Consider the following 15,647-nt stretch of genomic DNA (forward strand, 5'->3'; position numbering starts at 1 on the left):
TGTCAGTTTTTCCCAAATAACGCTGCTGTGTAGACATAGCCTAAGGTACCTCCGTTCCTTCTCTACCCGCCAGAGTATCAGGCTCCAAGCAGGGGAAGGAGGGACAGAGTGGAGCACCCACGGGGACCACTCGAAGGAGAAGAAAGAGTTCCTCACCTTGTGCTGGTTTATTGAATGTGCCGAATAACAAAGCTTATTGCTGTGCCCCCACCCCCTACCAGAAGATCTGGCTCCTAGCAGTGTGAGGCAGGCTGAGGGGGAAGGAGGCACCGGCTGATAACATCAGATGGCAGTGGCAGATGTCAGAAGCCCCACAACAGCCAGCTGGACTGGCAGGAGTCAGGCACAGGTGCCAGAAGACACAGCAGGGGGCGATGCCGGTTAAAGTTTTCTGGTTAACAGAGTGAAAGATAACAAAGCTTTCACTGTACTACCCCAACAGAGAACTGATCCCTTGCCAAAGGAAGACCCAAACTCTAATTTGATATAGCCCAGACAAGTCCAATGCCACACAAATCACGCATGTGCCTCTATACAACTTTCAGTAAATATACTTACCTGTTCAAATACATTCATCAAAAACAAGTTCAAACAAGTTATGTTACAGAAAATCTTTAGCTAAGATCAGTGTAATTCTCTGTACATTATTCTAACTTGCTTGTTCAAAACTCTCTTAAGATCATCAGTACTACTACAGCTCTACTATATTTCTTAGCTCAATATCTTAGTGACACCTAATGTTTGTTTCCTGTAATACACATGACGAACAAAGCACAGTGCTTTTCTGAAAGATTTAAAACACTCACTTTTTGTATAAGAGTGCAAGAATACTTTCAAGTTTTCATTGCACACAAAAATATTTTGCATGGAGAATTCTTGTAGTTCATACTGTAACTTCTTTGCTCAAGAAGTAAACAACTAATACACTTATTTTTTGTTTTAAGTTCAAAGACAAATATGCAGCAGCATCCAAATGCTCCATTCACAATAAAATCATGAATATGAAAAACAACTGTAGTTCCTCAGAAAATCTAAAATAATATGCTAATTCTCCAATTCCACATGAAGTACTGTAGGTATATTAGGGTTACTTATTTTACCCCCACAACTGCTGGCTCTTAGCTTTCAGAACAAGGGGTTTTTTTTCTTCCTCTTTAACAGGAAAGATATAATTTTTGAGAAACATTCCAGTTCTGTCTCCCCCTGTAAAACCAAATTGCCAGTGCTTAACACAGCTCCCAAGATGGTGTGCAGAAGTACTTTCACAGAGAAAATGAAATTCCATTTCATTTCCTAAAAGGTAGCCTGCAGCATAAAAACTACTCTTTCACACCCAGGGAGTGATGCAAGAGAAATACCTTCCAGAAGGCACTATATTCTACAAAGAAGAGAAATTTCATCCAGTAAGCTCACTGGATTTATTTTGAAGTACAAAGTATTGGACACACTAGATTTTGACTTATGAATTTTATCACATACAGTATTAAATTTTTTTTCCTCAGTTCAAGAAATTTGGAGAAAATTTCCCAAATTAAGTCCATGTGCTCAAACCATTCTAAAACGCAAATTGCATGCTGCGTATGACAGAGTAAAATCAAACCCATATGCGCATAGAGACTTTAATAAAATTAAAATTGCAAATCATGTACATGACAGACAGACAGTGTGATTGTAAAACGCTATTAATATTGTCATGCTTGTTTTTGTGAGAAGTGTAAATCCTTTTCATAATTTTTCATGTAATAGTTGAATTTACCCTTCCTCCTTAGGGTGGACTTCCCCCTCTCATATTTATGTGATGCTAGAAGATTTACACGGCGTTATTCGGATCTTTAACTTGACTGATTTTTGTTTTTTAGAAAATAAAATAAATGGCCTGCGGGCTGTCCGTGGGGGGAAGAGAAGGGGTGGAAGAGAGCGAGCCAGCAGTGGCCTCCCCACAGCTTGCAGGCTGTTGGGGGAGAGGGAGGGGAGACTCCAGGGACCGGCCCAGGCCTCCAGCAGCCCCTCCCCCTGCAGGCTGTCTGGGGGAAAGGGAGAGTGAGGCTCTGGGGGCTAGCTATGGCCTCTAGCGGCCTACCCCCTGAAGCCTGCTGTCTTCAGAGGGAGCTTGCCTGGGTGGTACTGAAGGGCCAAGGGCTCCCCGGCACTGTTTTAGGGCTGGGAGGTCACTTACCTGCTTCTTTGCACAGCCCAGGCCCCAGCTGGCCAGTGTCTTACTGGTGCGGCAGTCCCTAGTGGTCACTCTGCAGTATAGTGCACCCTGCACTTGCTGCCCCCAATAGTGACTGTGAGTATTGCATCCCTTCTCTCTCTGCGCCCTCCTTTTCCATGTCCTACCAAACAGTCCCATTCCCAGCACTACCTGTTTTCCTGGCACAACCAAACACTGACTTCACTTTAAGTTAGGGTCAGAGGAAACTGCATACTGAATTTGGTGGCCATAGAACTTATCGTTCAGGAGGAGTTCTTGAAATAATGGACTCAGAGACAGATACAGAAATCTCTAAAATATATAAATCTAAACTCACTGCTCTGTAATGTTACACCCTTCTCCAAGTCAGTCTGAAAATTACTGTTACAGTAAGTGTACAAATTAAAAAAAAACAAACCACAATATCCAATTTAAAAGTTAGGTACAAGTTGCACCTCTGGAACTCTCTGATCCAGCAACATCCATGGTCTAGAAGGACCATGGATATTCCAAGATCAGAGTATCCTGGCATGCTGTCGGAGGGCGGGGTTGGGAGCCCGGCGTTGTGCGGGAGGAGGGGGGGGCAGGAAGCAATGCACAGCGCAACGGAGCTGCAGGGAGGAAAGGGGGGAACCTGGGAAGCCTGATGTACAACTCAGCAGGGCTGCGAGGGGACTGGGAAGCCTGGCCTGTGGCTCCGTTAGGACACTGGAGGGGCTGGGAAGCTGGAGGGGGTGAGGAGGGAGGGCAGCGAGTGACAGCAGCAGAGGGGGCCAGAAAAATTCCTCATCCAGGACCAATCAGGTCCCAAGGGTGCCAGACCAGGGAGGTCCAACCGTTAGTTTAATTTAAGAGCGTGTGAGTGACACCAAATATTAAGTTAAACCATTTTAAAAGCACAACATATGTTGCATCCTTGTACTGTTTAGTTTAAAGTAATATAGTCTTTTATAAAAATTAGATATGGCATAAAATCAGTATCTTGTTTTCTGAAGACAGAGTTACTATGTACTTACAGGTATGCTCCAGATCTGTATTCCATCACTGTACCCAATCATTAGTAGCAAGGGTGGCTCATTGCCAGTGCTATGTATCTCATGAAACTCCATGTTCCTTGATGTATCTACATTGGATTTAAAAATTCAAAACAAACATTAGGTCAGGATAAATTATAGTTAATGTCTGATATACTGGACATTTTTCTAAATCCCTATTATAACTTTTAATCCTTAACTCCTGTGACTGAAAAAAATAAGTGGAAAATGTTCCCTGAGACAAAAAAAAAAAAAAAAAGCAGCTCCATAATTTTATTTTAGAGAATACAAAATACCAGTTTAGAGGGAGTGATAACGGGACACTTCCTACACAACATAAGAAAAGAGGTATCTGGCATGCCAACCTTCTGTAATTATTAACACACAATCAAGTTATTTTTCTATAAGCACCATGAAAGTCTGGAAATGTGCCTCTTTGCAGTTCACTGTTACTACCCTGAAACCAAATGTACAAAATCTACGCCATCTACAGTACTCTGCTAATTGAGAGATTACATAGCAACAGGAACTATTAGTGCCTTTAGAAGGAACAAGTGTACTGCACAGAGAAAAGAGAGTAATCAGTGATTTCTTCTTCAGTACTTCTTCAGAAATACTTTGTCTGTTTAGGTAGAGACAAGTCATTTTACTGAGTAAAAACAATCAGCTATAAGCAACATTACTGCCATTTCATGTTATGCTATCATTTGCATAAATCAGAAGACAAAGGAGCAACAAACTAATAATTAGAGCAAAGATTACACTTATGTAGCACTTTGATGAGCAAAGCTTTTTAAACATACTAGCCAGTCCTTACAACACCCTCTGAAAAAAGTAATTCCCATAAAAATATGATGGTACTAAAGTAAATATATCAAGACAAACTCAAATACAGGCAGTCCCCGAGTTACACGGATCTGACTTATGTTACGAACGGGGCTTTTCTCGCCCCGGAGGACTGGAGCGGCGGGACGCCCAGATGCGCTGCAGTCCTGCCGCCCCCGTCCTCTGGGGCGAGAAAAGCTGCTCCACATCTCCCTGGTCTGCTGGTGGGGGGGGGAGGGTGAAAACCTCCTCGGCGCTACTGTACCAACCTGGCAGCACCCCAGCTGCTCTGCCCCAGGCGTCCCCAAGTCAGCCGCTGCTGAAACTGACCAGCGCTGACTACAGGAAGCCCGAGGCAGAGTTGCTCTGCCCCGAGCTTCCTGGAATCAGCCGCTGATCAGTTTCAGCAGCAGCTGACTTGGGGACGCCTGGGTTTCTTAAGTTGAATCCGTATGTAAGTCAGAACTGGCATCCAGATTCAGCCGCTGTTGAAACTGATCAGTTTCAGCAGCGGCTGACGCCAGTTCCGACTTACATACAGATTCAACTTAAGAACAAACCTACAGTCCCTATCTTGTACGTAACCCGGGGACTGCCTGTAACCAAATGCTCTTATCTTGACTAAGGTTACTCTACCCTAACATTAGCAAGCAACACAACTTTCTAAAAGTATGTAAACTTCAAGCAGAGGGAAGACCTCTTCAAAATGGTACAAGAGTGTAAGAATAATAAAATTAAACTGAACAAAGGAAAAGTTAGGATGAATATAAAAAGTAAGAGTTAAATTGGATGTGTTACATTTTCTATTATACTGTGGCAAATGAAGGGAAGCAGTGAAAACCTCAGCAGCTGGGACATTTAAGGTACATCAAGACAGCGGCGCTATTTCAGGATACATCCGGTATCCCGAAATAGCATTTCCCGCCTCTTAGCAACAAGCGCATTACTTTGAAATATATTCAAAATAATGGGCTTGCTATTCCGACGTCCCAGGAAACCTCATTCCATGAGGATTAAGGGACTTGTCGGAATAGTCTCTCTCAAAACAAGCTACACAAATTGTGTGGCTTATTTCGAGCTACATGGCGCTGTATAGACGTACCCAAACAAATGAATGGCAAGGAAAAAGAAGCCCATTAGGAAACAATCACTCACTAGCCGTGAGCATGAGGCAGTGAGATATACAAGCTACTTTAACAGGCCTTTTTCATCTCCAACGACGATAAATTTGCCAACTAGGAATCTGCGTGCCATTCCAACAGCTACAGGTCATATAACTTGCCATTCTTACCACCATCAGAACATAAAATTCCCTATCATGTCACATCTGGGATCAGAGTAAGCCTTTACTAAGGAATATGCAAGAGGAAACGGAGGTGGCAGTCCAAAAATAGCAAACCTCTGGAGGAGTCTCTGAAAGCTGCAACCTAGGAGTCATACTTACCACTGCTTGCCACAGCTCCCATTGGCAGGGAATAGTAAACCATGGCCACTAGGAGCTGCAGGGGGGCAGTGCCTTTGGATGGATGGTCAACATCAGCAAAATGTCTCGTGACCCCCAATCAGATGACCCCTGATGGGCGGCATGTGGCCTACAAGCCCTCCACTGCTAATGCAAATTATTAACAGCCCCATATGGGAAAGCAGGAAGTTTGGTTCATTCAAGCAATTGGTCCTATGGCCCTCATTCATCTCAAACTGAAATGCCATCATGAGGTTCCAAGTCAGTGTTCTTCAACAGCCTCCAACAGGGGCAAATGAGAACATATTCCGTTCTTCTTCCTCAGCGAGATCAAGGGGGATTGAGTTAGGTTACTGCTCGTCTGCTTTGACAGCTCTATTGCTAGGCAACACAAAAGTCTATTATGACACTGCAGCCAATGCAGCATGAGTGCATGAAGCCACCGGGAAAGCTACTCAGGCAATTCAGACTACAAACTTACAAGTACTTGGACTACACTCAGTCCTGTATTTTGTTTTCAACTGATCTTGATAGTGAGGGGCCCAGGAGCTTTGCTCTGGAATTTGCTTATCTCATTAACCCTACAAAACCAGAATTTGCTCACCTTCAAAGCACATTTCAAGAAATTTGCCAAGTAAAGGCCTGTCTATTCCCTCAGGATTTGACAAAAGAACAATTCATTCTTGGTTAGTAAGGAGAAGTAAAAGGAGTTCTGTTTGAGCCAACTCTTGTCTGTTCGTGTTCTCGCTCTTGCTCTGTCTTATATAATATAGTTGTGCTAGTTTAAAAAACTACTCAATATGGCCCCAAAGATACAACACTAAAACAGAAATAAGATGAAACCATACCATTTAAGTCTGCATTTTCAAATCTGACCCAGACTATTTTTTCTTTTTCTTCTGTTGGTGGACTACCACTGTAGGCCTACACAAAAAAAGATAGAAAGAAATAAAAGGATAACATTTATTTTACACTCTGTATATAGCACATCAGAAAACACAAAGAAAACAAGAACTGTTTGTGACGTAGTTGGGGACAGTATTCACTCTGTTTTCTTCATTGTGTTGTATGTGATTCTACTGTCCTGTGCTGTTCGGTAGTAACTCTGTGTGTACATGCGTGCCTCAGTTTCCTTGGGCACTGCAACACTATCTGGGAAGAGGGAAAGGCTGAGAATGACTCACTGTGGATGTATTTTCTGTCTCTCATGACCTGAGGACCAGATGACAGCAGATGATAGCTTGGGCCCAGGAAACTGAACAAAGGAGCAGGTGGGGCTGCCTAGAGGGCTAGGACCAGTTGCTGGAGGTGTGAGTTTAGTTTTCCAGCTGGCTTAGGGAGGAAGGAGTCTAGCTGGCTTGGGGAGCTGAGCCCTCCATCCCCAAGATGGATTGTACTGACTGCTCCTGGTTCCTGTAACAAGTCTGTGCTACACTGCGTCCCTGTCCACGAATAAACCTTCCGTTCTACTTGCTGGCTGAGTCACATCTGGCTGTTGATGGGGGTGCAGAACCCAGTGACTCCCACATTCCCAGTGACACTGTTGCATATATCTTACAATCTCAGTATTTCTGGGAGGTTTTCAGTTTCCCTGGTAAACACATTCAAATCTTTAAGGCCAGGCCTATACTAGACCAAACAAGTCATCTTAGGGTACACAACTTTAGCTACACAAAATGCGTAGCTGAAGTTGGCTTACCTTAAGTTCAGCCATGTCAGCATCCACACAGCAGGAGGCTGACAGGAACACAAGCTCCCACTGGCTTCCCTTCCTCTTCGCAGCACGGGGAGTACTGGACGCCAGTGGGGGCTGCCCTCAGCATTCGATTTAGGCTTTTATATTATATGAGACCTACTAAATCGAATGCTAGAAGATCTGGAGCGTTAATCTTTTCACAAGTATAGACAGGCCCTAATAGTGTAACTGCTAAACAAAGCTAAAGTGGCAAGACATACACAACCACAGACTTTCTGGGTACAGGGCATAAAAGCCAACTGGCTCCTAAGAAATATAAATCTACTATTAAATTAGTCAGAACAGAAGACAGTTGTTTCTATAATCCTTGATTTTGCCAGCTTATTCTACTTAAAAATTCTCTATTTAAACTGTTTTTAGAGAGAGGAATGTTTATTCTTTTAATTCCTTTTTTACCCACTTAAAAACTTTGAGTAAGGCTGGGAAAAAAATCAAAGCTTTTCTTTCCTATGAAGCTCATTCCTATTGCAATATTTTAATAACACACACAATGATTTTAATACAACCAGCATATTTAAGTTTGAAAGAGAATGCACTGTAACTCAAACAAAGCAGATCTATACTTTAGTTAGCTTTATTCTACAGATTCCCCTAAAGAGATGAGATACAAAGAGAAATTGGAATGAAGCTTTTTGATGTTTCTAGACACCCTAAGTCTAACAGTTCTCAGGAGAAACTGCAGTAATCAGAATATGAGTCACATAAGAACAGCCATACTGGGACAGACCAAAGGTCCATCTAGCCCAATAATCCTGTGTGCCGACAGTGGCCAATACCAGAGGAAGGGAACACAACAGGTAATCCTCACACAATCCCTCTCCTGTCATCCTGTCGCAGTGGGAATGCCATCGTTTCTAACTGAATTATTTCAAGATACTCTGCAGTACTTTGGATTAAGTATGAAAAGAACTTGTATAATCATTGTGTGCATGTTGGACAAGGAATAATATGCACACAAAGTATAAATAAAAATGAGTGTTGGTATTATTTTTCAAAACAAAGTATGTTCCATGCTCAAAAGGCAAGCAGGCTTGTAAAATATACTAAGAGTGCATCTTTTTAACTATGGAGAAAAAATATCTGAGGATAAGAACAGGTTAAAACACAATTCTTTCAATCAAAGTTTGACTATCCTTACTTATAAACTGTAGCTTGAATCGCAACATGAAAAAATGCATTTGGCAAATTACTAGAAGCGAGTGGGAAACTTTTCCTTACCAGAGTCTGGGTGTGCCAATTTCTTTTTTAAAAAGACACTTTTAGCTTGTATCTACTATAGATTTGAGAGAGTTTGTATCTGTCTGTTCATTCAAGAACTCCTAAATGGTAAGTCCTAGGGCCACCAAATTTGGTATGCAATTTCATCTTATCACAACTAAAACCAAGGTCAGGGTTTGGTTGTGCCAGTAACATAGTATGTGCCTGGAATGGGATTGCTTCTTATAAAACCATACAGAAAAGAGAGACAGTCACCAGGCAGGGTAAAGGGACTGGCTTGCCCCCCTACCACTCCATCCAGGACTGCCGCAGCCCCGAGCCACCCCCACCCAGGCGCCCTTTAGAGAGGCTAGGGGGGTGGGAGGAGCTGAAGCTTCTCTCCCCCATGGTTCATACAGGAACACCGCTGGCTGGGAGCGAGCGGAAAGTGCACCATTTGCTGCATTCTTCACTCTGGCTGCTATCTGCAGGTGGCGGATAAACCTGGACCTGCCCCAGCTATACCCACTGGAACTGAAGTGACCACTGAGTGGTACTTCTCACCTGGCCCCAAGCTGCTACAGTGAGAGGGCTAGGGCAGTCCTTTCTCCCCAGGGCTATCTGTGTACTGAACCATTCGTCCTCAGCCCCACCCCAGAGCAATGATTTAAATGAAGAAAAACAAAAATTACTGGGTAAATCTTCTAGTAATTAACTAAAATCAACTTCCAGCTAAGAATCAGCACAATGTTCCTACTCTGCAGGGCTCGACAAATAATATAATCTACTCGCCACGGGCAAGTAGATTGTAACCCGGAAGAGCCGGGTTCGGGTGATCTGTGCATGTGCAGAACAATCTGCGCATGCGCAGATCGCCGGACAGCGCAGCTGGCGAGGGGGGGCTCACTGCGGTTCAGCGAGTCCTGCTAATCTGAGTGTACATGTGAACAGTCACAGTTATGCTGCTACTGTACACAGCTTTCCCAAATACCAGGAGCATGAAATGAACCACACACTGATCAGTTTCTGCCTGCTATTTATGACCTCCTGGCAGCAGTGAAGTAACCACGGCCTTAATACATTTCCCAATTATTTGGTAAAACTAGAAGCAACAAAGCTCAAAAGGGCCAGGACTATCCTTAGGGGGAAAAGACTTAAGAAATGGAGTATGGGAGGAAAAAGAAGAGCGGCAGATACATATGTTCCTCCCCCTTCACACCTCAAAGGCATCTGATTTTCCAACAGTACACACTTTCTGAAACCAAGGCCCTTTTAGGGTACGTCTACACAGCACGCTAATTTCAAAATAAGCTATTTCGGATTTTTTTTCAGAAATAGCTTATTTTGAAATAGTACGTGTACACTACAGGGAAGCCTCAAAATGACTTCGAGGCAGGATTCCCTAATGTGGATGTGCTACCTCGAATTAGAGCCCCAGGAGGCACTGGGGAGTAATAACTTTGAATGGCTGTGGAGAGGAGCTATTTCGAAATAGCAGCAGTGGAGCATCCACACTACTGCTATTGCAAAGTAGCTATTTCGGAATAAGCATTATTCCTCGTAGAATGAGATTTACAGATTTCAAAATAAGCCATCCATTATTTCGAAATAATTTCAAAATAACAAAATTGCTGTGTAGATGGTCGCATTGTTATTTTGAAATAACTGTGCTGGGTAGAAATACCCTCATGGTGTCTAAAATGGGTGACTTTTTTTTTTTTGAAGGACTCAAAATTACCAGTCACTTTTTAAAACGTTGGTCTTTGTTGTGTGTGTAAATTGGACCAAAATATCACTAGCTGCTACTTACCTGTATGTATTACTAGCACTGTGAAAAAAGTGGTACGTTTTGTTTATTTGGTTTTTAGTCTCTGTGAAATGGTTTACACTCACCTGTGGCACGACATCTTGAAGAAATGTAACAACACTTTCCATATATGACTGTTCCCTGGAAGAGAAGTGTTTAATTACTATGAGAGTCTAAATAGACATAAAAACATTAATTATTACATAGCACTGGGGAAAAATGATGACAGCTAGGACTTGGTTTAGATTATCTGCAAACTAATGATTAGCAGTTCATTGGTTGATAACTTTACAGAAAATTCTATTTGTCTACAAGAGTGTTTCTCAACCCGTGGTATGAGTACCCTTAAGAATATTCGAGAGATGTCTGGGGGATATGCCCACACAACTGAAATTTGGAGAAAACTGAATTTTTGTGTTAAGTTGTACAGCGCTTTATTATTTTTGTACTTTTTACACCCAAAAATGTCATCGCCTGCCCGGTTACGATTAAGTTGTTTAAACAAATGTGTTGCAGTGGTAGAAAAAAACTGTATGTGCCTGAAAACTGTAGGTACTGGGGGTACTTTTTTTTTTTTTTTTTTTTTGTTAAAGAGGTACTTTATTAAAAAAAAGGTTGAGAAACACTGATCTACAAGATCATTAAAATATAATTCATGTTTATGTATAACAGTCTTTACAGGGTGGTAATGTCTTCATTTCATAAATGTGTGCTGATGCTTTCCAAAGTATAACTTTAATGAGTAAACCAAGCCAGCATGCTTTGGAAATGTTTTGTTCAGTGTATGCGCACTAAGCCTCTTGAAACAAAATTAAGCAATGGAGAATAGACAGGATGCTGAAGGCTAAGAACTTCTGAGAGAATTTCTTCTTTGATGTGATTATTTTTAAAAAAGCTTTGAAACTTCAACTACTGGTTAATTAAAAATTAATTAGATGTATGTCTCAAGCTAGCTTCTCTGCTGTATAGATTTCTCTGTTTTTTGTGGATTGTTAAAATGTTCTGCTACTTTTTGATAACTAGTAATTCAAAATGAGGACAGGATGTTCAGATTTGAAGCAAGCTACCCAAAGAATTCAGTTCTGAGATAAAAGTGAGTGATGTACCTATATTTGAGATGTGAACAGTGGGAAAACATAACCTGAAAAATAAATTACCACACAAAAAGCACATAAATAAGAAAAGTGCTACAAAAATATCTGATTCATTACTGTTTTGCCAGAGCACAAGCTCACTCCAAAGAACAGAACTGCATTTGCCAAAATGCAAAATTTCTTCCACAAGCTTCTCTTCCTTTCCATGGAAGCTTAGGTTGCAAAGACCCCGTTGCTTATGCAACTCAAGAGTTACAGGAACAGCTGCATTTTATTTACTCCTGCTACAATCAAGTGAATCCTGAGATCTAAATAGACAGCCATCCCCATCATTGCCACTGTTCATGTTTTGTCAGCTCTTATAAATAAAATACAAGTTGCCCAAACACACAGGACACATCAATGCAATGCCATAGCATAAAAAATATTCAGCAGCATAAAAAATATTCAGCAGCATAATGCCACCACTGAGAAAAATTCACCTATTTTGCTACTAAGGTTATTATGACAGGCAAAGGCAAGACTACAAAAGTTTCCTAGTGATTAATTGAGGATGTCCACTATACCATACCTTCACATGTCAATGGGGGAAACTTACAGGCTGTGTCTACATTGGCGCGATCTTGCTCCAAAGCGCCCGCTTTTGCGCAAAAACATGCTGTCTACACTGGCGGGGAGTTCTTGCGAAAGAACACTCACGTTCTAATGTGTGAAATCAGTGCTTCTTGCACAAGAACTATGATGCTCCCGTTCAGGAATAAGCCCTCTTGGTGCAACTGTTCTTGCGCAAGAGGCCAGTGTAGACAGGAAACATGAATTTCTTGCACAAGAAAGCCCGATGGCTAAAATGGCCATCGGAGCTTTCTTGCGCAAGAACATAAGAACATAACATAAGAACATAAAAACAGCCATACTGGGTCAGACCAAAGGTCCATCTAGCCCAGTATCCTGTCTGCCGACAGTGGCCAGCACCAGGTGCCCCAGAGAGGGTGGACCAAAGACAATGATCAAGAGATTTGTCTCCTGCCATCCCTCTCCAGCCTCTGATAAACAGAGGCCAAGGACACCATTTTATCCCCTGGCTAATAGCCTTTTATGGACCTAACCTCCATGACATTATCTAGCTTCTCTTTAAACTCTATTATAGTCCTAGCCTTCACAGCCTCCTCTGGCAAGAGAGCGTCTACACTGGCACGGATGCTCTTGCGCAAAGGTACATGCCAGTGTAGACGCTCTCTTGCGCAAATACTTTAACGCAAGAACTCTTGTGTTAAAGAGTATTTGCGCAAGATCATACCAATGTATGCATAGCCACGGAGACTTGGCAAAGGCAGGAAAGTCTATTACGTGTGATGTTTTGGAGGGACATGTGTAAGTAACTACATAGGATTTTTTAACCTTCACTTTGTCTCCTCTGTTCTCCTGAATGAGTACACTAAAATCCACAACAGGATCTTTATACCATTCAATATAATAAAGCAGAAAGAGACAGCAGTAGAAAAAAAGTCTACAAATGCACAAGTTTAAGTCTAAGCACAAGTTTGTTAACATTTAGTTATATTCAGCATAGAGTTTGTTTAGCAAGCACAAAATGTTTTGCAATCTTTCCTTGTTTATTTAAAAAGTGTTCTAACATCTACCCTGTAACTTGTAAGGCAAACATTTTGGCCTACCAATCTCATATGTATCCCTTTCAAAGAAAATGATTGGTGTGTATAATCTTGTAAATCTGGAGAGATTTAGTTTGTTTTGCTGGAAAATACTGAGCTCGATAAAACTGTGCTGTTTGTGACAGGAAGTTGCTGCTTTTTTTAGGGGACCTCATTAGTGCTATGCACTTGTTGTAAAGTAACATACAAGAGATTTTAAACAAAGGTAACAGGATGTCATCTAAAACATGCTTACGTGACAGCCTGTGGACGAACCACAACTCCCCCAGTACATCGGCTAGGGCGGCGAGGAGATTCTGTTGCCATCGTTGCTCTGCAGATACCTATGGCAGTAGATTTTTTTAAAATAAAATATTTCCCAATAAATGATTATGCATGTCACTAAATTTCTCTAGGATGACTAAGTTCTTCAGAAGAAGGAAGCATTCCCTCTGATACATCTAAATCACTATGCCTACCTGTGATACTTTTTAAATAACTCTCTGCCTTGGTCAATCTACACTTGGGGGTTGGGGGGGAGTGAGGAGAAAAAATCTTGCATGATAAACTTGAGTTTTATTCCGAGAAACTATGTATTATGTAAACTGCACACATTACCAACATCTTAGGAAAATACATAACTACAAATGTTATCTATATCTATATATATATATATATTAACTTCATTATCTTGAGACACTCACTGTGAAGAATACACACAAATTACAGAAACAACTTTTAATCCCATTAAATATGCTCTTGGGAAACAAGACATTCAGTAAGTAATCACAGTGGAGGGGGCTAAAACAAATGCATAAGATGTCATGGACAATTCAGATCAGTTCTCTTGGGTAGACATACACAACAGATTAATCCACAGGGCAAAAGGCATGGATCAGAAACCAATAATTATGACAGGTCCTAACCATGGCCCACAACAACTTCTACCATCCAATTTGCAATCAAGTTTAAAAAAAAAAACCACACAGTAGGATCCAGGTCACTGCAACCACATTACCCAAGGTAGCAGTCATTATTTAGTGTTGCAAAAATGTGTATAATCTTTTACACAGAAACTAAACACTTGAGATGAGATCCTGATACTACTGACTGCAGTGGGGTCAGGATTTCATCTATGCTCCAAGAATTTTATGATTTCACCCACTTGTGAGTCCCAAATCGCCACCCAATGACTAAGGCGCACCAGACCAGTACAATGTGTCTTCCTCCTCCTTACTCAGGTGCCTAATTTTTCCCTGTCTCTCCCCTCTATCGTATCCCCCCCCCCTCTCCTCATCCCCTTCCCAAACCCTTCCCCTTGTTCCCCTAAGCCCCCCCCTATCCTGACACCCCTCCCCCTTCTTATTCCTCCCTCCTCCTTTCCTAGACCCTTCCCCTCCCTCTCCTGTCTCCATCCTGGCTGTTTCCCTTCCTTCCTATCCCCGTAGCCCCTCCTCATCCTCTTCTGCCTCTCCTCCCCCCACCTCTGCCCCTTCCTCCCCCAGACCCTGCCCCACCCCCTCCCCAGCCCTGCTCCTTCCTCACCTGCCCCACCCCCCTCCCAGCTCCTGCCCATTCCTCCCCTACCCACACTCCCTTCTCCCCTCCATGCCCCTCCCTCCTCCTCCCTTCCCATCTCTCCCCTCCCCCTCTTACCTGCTGCGTTGCTCCTTCGCCCTGGCTCCTCACTGACAGTGTTTGGGAACCTCTCGGGGACCGTCACCCAGCACACGCTTACGCCAACACCCAATCAGCACGCGGGCGAGGCAGGGCCTGCTGTCCACTCACCCAATCCCTGTGTCCCGTATGGAGCCGTGGGCGGGACTCGGATGACACGATGGTAGCTTGCACCCGCTTACTGGGCAGACTAGGTTGAGACAACAGAGCGCAGCCTGGGCCCCGGTTTAAGCTTTGTTTACATCTAGCTCTCGCGAGAGCCGCCGCGAGACAGCTCGCCTCCGCCTCGCACGTGCCCGGAGTCAAAACCCAAGCTCACGCCAGTCACGGACGCGCGGCCAATCAGAACGAAGACATTCAACCCTCCCCCGCCCACATCCAGGCGCTCGAAGCCTAGGTTACCGGCCGCTTCGTCCTTATGTAATCCCGGAAGTCAACCGGAAGGGGCCGGAATTGAAAACAGGGCCGCGGCCGGCAACTCCCCAGGAAGGTCCGTTTGTCTCCAGCCCGCAGCGGGTAGACGCCGCCCCCTTGAGGGAGGGGGAGGGGAGGCACCTCAGGGAGGCGGTGGAAACGGGCTGGAACTGGCCGGGGGGGCGGTAAACGGCGGAGGCTTCTCAGAAGGGGGCGGGTCGACAGCGAGGCCAGGCGGAGAGGGCCCGCGATCGGGGCTAAGGCAAGCGAGGCCTGGGGGGCGGGGCCTGGCTGCGAGAGGGGGCGGGGCCTGGGGAGGCCTGGCTGCGGGAGGGGCGGGGCCTGGCTGCGGGAGGGGCGGGGCCTGGGGAGGCCTGGCTGCGGGAAGGGGCGGGGCCTGGCTGCGGGAAGGGGCGGGGCCTGGCTGCGGGAGGGGGCGGGGCCTGGGGAGGCCTGGCTGCGGGAGGGGGCGGGGCCTGGCTGCAGGACACCGACCAGGTCTGTGCTAAAGGGAGCCGGCTGGCCGGGCGCTGCCCGT

At 44.0% G+C, this 15,647-nt stretch overlaps 1 protein-coding gene across 13 annotated transcripts in view; it reads right to left on the minus strand.

Annotated features, from left to right (window-relative positions):
• Positions 1 to 15,340, minus strand: part of BCAS3 (BCAS3 microtubule associated cell migration factor) — a 593,281-nt gene extending 577,941 nt beyond the window's left edge. For 4 of the 13 annotated variants that reach the window (XM_075904719.1, XM_014581354.3, XM_014581355.3 and 1 more), the window contains exons 1-5: positions 14,675 to 15,336; positions 13,275 to 13,362; positions 10,362 to 10,416; positions 6,364 to 6,439; positions 3,211 to 3,317 (exon numbers count right to left, since the gene is read on the minus strand). In XM_075904719.1, the coding sequence (XP_075760834.1) occupies positions 3,211 to 3,317; positions 6,364 to 6,439; positions 10,362 to 10,416; positions 13,275 to 13,345 (309 nt within the window). In that variant the 5' untranslated portion in view covers positions 13,346 to 13,362; positions 14,675 to 15,336. Of the gene's footprint in view, positions 1 to 3,210; positions 3,318 to 6,363; positions 6,440 to 10,361; positions 10,417 to 13,274; positions 13,363 to 14,183; positions 14,291 to 14,674 lie in introns of those variants that run through there. The other 9 variants (XM_025179224.2, XM_075904722.1, XM_075904723.1 and 6 more) reach the window with 7 other exon arrangements.
• Positions 15,341 to 15,647: the final 307 nt, after the last annotated feature.

Source organism: Pelodiscus sinensis, chromosome 21 (genome assembly GCF_049634645.1).
Source record: "Pelodiscus sinensis isolate JC-2024 chromosome 21, ASM4963464v1, whole genome shotgun sequence".
Lineage (NCBI taxonomy): Eukaryota > Metazoa > Chordata > Testudines > Trionychidae > Pelodiscus > Pelodiscus sinensis.